At 44.0% G+C, this 5,495-nt stretch overlaps 1 protein-coding gene across 1 annotated transcript in view; it reads right to left on the bottom strand.

Moving 5' to 3' along the window:
• LOC119316223 (B-box zinc finger protein 22-like) overlaps positions 1-2,171 on the bottom strand; it is a 3,430-nt gene extending 1,259 nt beyond the window's left edge. Inside the window, exon 1 of the mRNA XM_037590535.1 lies at positions 1,919-2,171. Within this exon, the coding sequence (XP_037446432.1) occupies positions 1,919-2,167 (249 nt within the window). The 5' untranslated portion in view covers positions 2,168-2,171. The remainder of the gene's footprint in view (positions 1-1,918) is intronic.
• Between the last annotated feature and the right edge of the window lie 3,324 nt (positions 2,172-5,495).

Genomic DNA, 5,495 nt, shown 5'->3' on the forward strand with positions numbered 1-5,495 from the left:
TTACATGCTAAAATCCAAAAATCCACCATCATAAAAGAAAATTGCCTAACAGGCCATCGTGGAAGGAAAAGAGGCCTGTTAATTGCAGCACACAGCCACGACCTGATTACGCACTCTCGTATCGCTAATTTCTCCAAGCCGCCGTTGATATTGAAACTGGCGCCTGAGGGCTGCTGCGATCAGATCTCTCCGTCGGGTCGCCATGGAGAGAAGCGGAGAAGGGAAGGGATCGCCGGAATACGCAGGTGTCTATCCACGCACATGTTGCTGGTTCCCAGAAGAGCGGACGCACGGATGGACAACAACCACTCAAGGGGAAAAGGTAATTGATTCTCACATCAGATTAGTTCTTTGCTTTAAAAATTATAGAAGTATAATCAGACAGATTTAGAATCAATTATAACATTCCTACTTGTGCTTGTGTAAACATGAAGAAGAAGAGAGCAGAATTGATTCATCAATTTTTGATTCCGTTTTTGGGACTGGGTCGAGTTAGTGAGGTCCATCTCATCAATTCCAATAAATAATGAGATTAGGTAATATATTATTTACTACAAATTATTATTTCATAAGATTATCCGGTATTTCTAGTGTTGTGAATTTGTTTTGTCATTTGTCAATTTTCAATCAAGTTTGATCATGTGAATGCAATGAATAGACACAAAAAGGGTGTGTTACACCATGGCATCTCCATTAGACCAGACCCTAATTTTTTTTACAACATTACCATTGCATATGAGACTTAGTGTGAAACCTCGCCCCCTCTATGTTGAAATCCTGGCTCACAATCGGTTTACCAAACGACAACACTGCTCACAACAACTTTTTCATAGCTCACATCCCACAATCAGCTTTTTAAAAGCCACATCCCAACCAAACAGACAGCCAACCGAAAAGGCGGAAGGGAGAAGCGTCACAGAGGCATCACCAGTAGAGCGTCAAGGACCGGAACTCCGTCGAGGGTGCTACACTGGGCAAGGTCGCGTGTGTTTGGCACCTACATGCCACCCAGCGAGGACCACGGTGAGACAATTACGCTAGGCTTCGGTAGCCCGAGTCAAATGAGGAACAAGAGCGACCTCCACATCCGTATGCGAGAACAGGATGGGGTCGGTGACGCATAATGCACCGTGGGGGAGCCACAAGTCAATGTAGAAGACCTTGTGATGCCTGTTGTTGACGAGAGCGACAAAGATGGACCGGTAAGCAGCAACAGGGAGCACATTAATCCAAGTATTAGAATAATTGAGGGAAACATTCACGCCCTCTGTTTTAGAATAATGGAGGGAGTATCTCCTACCAAGAACAACCAATGCGGAGCTGGCACGTCAAATATTGCACCACAAGAGTAGAGCTAAATGTTTACTCCCTCGGTTCCATAATATAAGAGCATTTTCTGATACTAGTGTAGTGTCAAAAACGCTCTTATATTATGAGACAGAGGAAGTATTTTTTTGGTTGTATTAATAATATAGAACGGATTTTGGCATTGAATGCCTAAGAATCACTGTTTAATTTTTTTTTCATCAAATTACTTTCGGAACATGTTTTTATTTTTATCGCAATCTGGGAGCTCAAATAGAAATGAATGGTCAAATATGCGGATCTTGAAGATCAAGTCAGTGTCTAAAATGGCAACTTTAGAGAACCTGAGGCAGAACATTGATATTGCACTCACCCGTTTAACAAATACGGAGTATCACGAAATTAAGTTTGCAATTGCATAATGCTGAACTTGTTTCATACTAGTAGTTCGCTACAAGAAAACAGCTAAGTAGTCAAGGAAAGTCGAAAGAACAGGTAAACAAACTGTCAAACAAGCAAGAAAAACATAATTATCCACCACAACACCAAACGGAGCATACGTCAAGCACAACTCTTCTTCTTTTTCTTTGCAAGAAAACTCAAGCTTAAGTACCTGGCAGATGTCGCAGGCGGGGTGGCTCCCGCCGTCGTCGCCGGCGCCGGGCGACGACGAGCCGGCGGGCGTTGAGGAGAGGAGCGCGACGCGGTGGTGCCTGCCGGCGAGCTTGTTGGCGGAGTGCACGGCGGCGTCGCAGCGGCGGCACAGCGCGGCCTCGTCGGCGCAGCACAGCACCGCGGCCTCCGCCTGCCCGCACGCGTCGCACCCTATCTTCATGAGCATGCGCCGTGTCGTCGTGTGCATGAGGGAGAAGAGAAATCTCGAGGATGGATACTGGGAGGGTGCGAGCCGGGAGGGAGAGGGAAATGGTATTAGTAGCATCTGGACACTTGCCAGTTTTGGTACGTGGAGGTCGCTGTCCGGGAAAATATCCGCTGCCCTGCACAGGCTGCACTACATGCCACGTCGGTAATTCTAGTACGGAGTACCTGCTTCCCTTTTTTGACAAGTTTTAATTTTCTTGCTGGCCACGGTTGGAGCGTCGTGCGGTTGATAGACCGACGCATGAGGCTCCGGTTAGCCGTGGAAGAGGTTTATGTTGTGCCAAGGAGCCACGTAGGTCTACCGGAAAGTCCATTTCAGTCACAGCTAGGGAGAAAAATCCCGAGATCTTTAGTCGAGTCCACCGTGCATTTTTCTTAATTTCAACATTTTTGCATTTTATAAAGATAGTACCCCGTCCGTATAACATAATAAATGACGTGGTTTTATATCGTCTGACCGAAGGGCAGCTTTTCTTCCTCTCAAGGGCAAGATCAACAGTAGAAAAACGAGTATCAGTAGCGGGTCTCGGAAGCAGTTGTGACCAAGCAGAACAATGCTACATGTAGTACCTACACCGAAGGAGCTTATTATTATTATTATTATTATTATTATTATTATTATTATTATTATTATTACACAAAGCATCGGAGGCGGTTAGGAACACAAAACCTCATGCGGCAAAGATTGAAAGTGGTTGGTGATTAGCAACCACCTCCATTTTCGCAGCACCGCAAGCGGTTTCTTCTTAGAATCCGCCTAGGGCTAGTGATTAGCTCGGGGCACCCACATTTCCTTCTTTTCGTCCACGGGTTATGATACATGATACGTCTCAAATGTATCCATTTCTATGAACACTTTTGATTGACTTTTAACTAAAATATTGCTGTGGTGAATAAAATCTAACCGGCACTGACGCTGCTGTCAGCAAAATTTTACATGGTGTTATCTTTCTGTGCAGAAAAGTGTTGGAAAAAATAAAACAACAATAGAAGGCAAAGTATTTCAACATATAAGGGACATGGGGCCTAGACTTTGACCAAACAGAGGCCTATAGTGCGTAGGCACCCATGGCCCTGAGGCAACTCCACCGGGTGCGTACTGCCTAGGGTGTGGGTGCCTCGGGCTAGCCTGCAGTGCCGTTGGCTTTATATTCATGAGAAATATCTTTGTGATTTATCCTTGTTTTTTGTACGATACTGAGATGCCATCATCATAATTCTTCATCCAGGAGGGGGGGCTGCTTGAAGCTGTACTTTTTTTCCCGGAGAGGGGGAATGTTCACCATGAACTTTGTCAACCCCTTCTCCAACACTATCAACATGCTCTCCCAACCATGTGTGAGTAATCCGATGTAGCCACATGGGATGGATGAGAACTGAATGAGATTGATTATGTATTAGACCTCAGATTGATGTGGGAATGATCCATAGTGTAATGGTTGTTCAAGAATTGGTATTGCTATGACTTTGCTTTGCCCACTTATTACTAAGGCCCGAGTAACACTTGTCATCAAGCCACAACCCCTCTCATTTTTCGTCCATCTCCCTTCCCCTTCCCTGATCCATGGCCAAACCCTAGCTAGTCAAAATCCTTGTTCACCTGGACAAGCATGGAAGTGTAGTGGCGGTTCTACTGCCACCGCAGCGGCGTGGTGGCAAATCCACCCATCCACGTTGGGCACAATGGTATGTCACCGCCACCGGCCTCCACCGAGGCCTCCCCGGGCAGACTCCGTCACATGGGAGCACCCCTTTTGATGTTGTCTCATATCTCTGGCACGGTGAGCTCTGAAGTGTGGCCGACCTTCGCGTTGATGGCCTTTGAACCTGCCTACTAAACACTGATGAAACTTGTATCTTTGCCTTTGTACATTTCGTCGAAATACATATGTGTAATGAAACCCGACTAGGTCTAAATAAACGTGTACACATGTGTAACAAAACCCAACTAGGTCTAAATAAATATGTACATATGTGTAATTATACCCAATTAGGTCCAATGAAATATGTCTCTTGCAAGTGCTTTATTATTTGATGACACCGTACAAAATTGTAACTTAGTTGTTTTGGACCACCACATTTTCTCTTCTCGAAAGGCTTGATTTATTTAGGTGGCTATACTTAGTTGTATGTCCAAACATGAACAAGTTTTTTCCTTGTTGTTAATAGGGATATCGATGGGGACATGTACTATCATCGATGTTGCGACATTTTAGTTGCATAGCATAAGTATTTAGTATATAAGAGGAAGGGTCGGGAGGAAGCACTAGCTACTCCGGACGATGAATCTTCTCTTCTTGCGTAATAAGTTTGCCTTCAGGACATATTGTTGCCTTATGGATTTATTCAATCAACTTCTTGTCCAGAGGCGGTTATGATCCTGGGAGCATGTATAATTGTTCTGGTTAAATTTCACTTAGGTCAATACATATGTTATTACTATATAAATTATAGTTTCCTTGTGAATTGGTTTTTGATCAAATTGGATTTTAGGCACACTACACGAGATGGAAAAGTCTTACTAGCTCGTCTACTGTGCATCTCCATTAATGTGCATATTTTATGCACATCACAAAAGACATATGGAAATGTAGAGAGGACGTCATGAAGAGGCGAGAAGGGTAATTACATGGGACGCTGACGTAGTAGTATAAGCACATCACAATAGACTTATGTTTCTAGATTTTACAAATATGTCCATACGTTGGATGTGAAGTGTTTAATTCTCCATCGTAGCTTTGAAACCAACAGTTATATGCATGTGTTTTATGAAAAGCAAAGTGTTGGTACAATGAATGATGTATGCATGTGTATCGTGCTTGTATGTTTTTGTCAATTTTATTTGCAGGGCTAGTAACAAAATAGAAATCATTCTCAACCCTGAAAAGGGTAATGGAGACGGTAATGAAGACAATTCTGCGGAGGAAACCGCCTTGGGGCTCAAAGCATTGGAACTGCGTTATCTCAAAGAACCACGTGCACTTACAAAAATTGGAGACGTTTGCTAAAATGCCACTGCCGTTCCAACTATTAGCGACACAAGCTTTGAGACGGAATAAGGAACCACCGCTCGCCCATGTACGAAACCACCTCCAAAGCCCGATCATGTACTCAAATTAGAAACGGTACAACATCACCATGAAATCTACGACGAGGTGTCATGGATGCTCCGTCATCCAAGTGGTATCGTCCCCGGCGACGACGGAGTTTTGTCTGTGATGAGGATGTTTAAGGGCCAATTTTGTTTCCATATGTGTTGGGGGTCTCGTTGTAAAAGTCAAGGATAAGTTTGCAATTTACATTTACTA

The sequence above is a fragment of the Triticum dicoccoides genome, chromosome 6A (genome assembly GCF_002162155.2).
Source record: "Triticum dicoccoides isolate Atlit2015 ecotype Zavitan chromosome 6A, WEW_v2.0, whole genome shotgun sequence".
Taxonomy (NCBI): Eukaryota; Viridiplantae; Streptophyta; class Magnoliopsida; order Poales; family Poaceae; genus Triticum; species Triticum dicoccoides.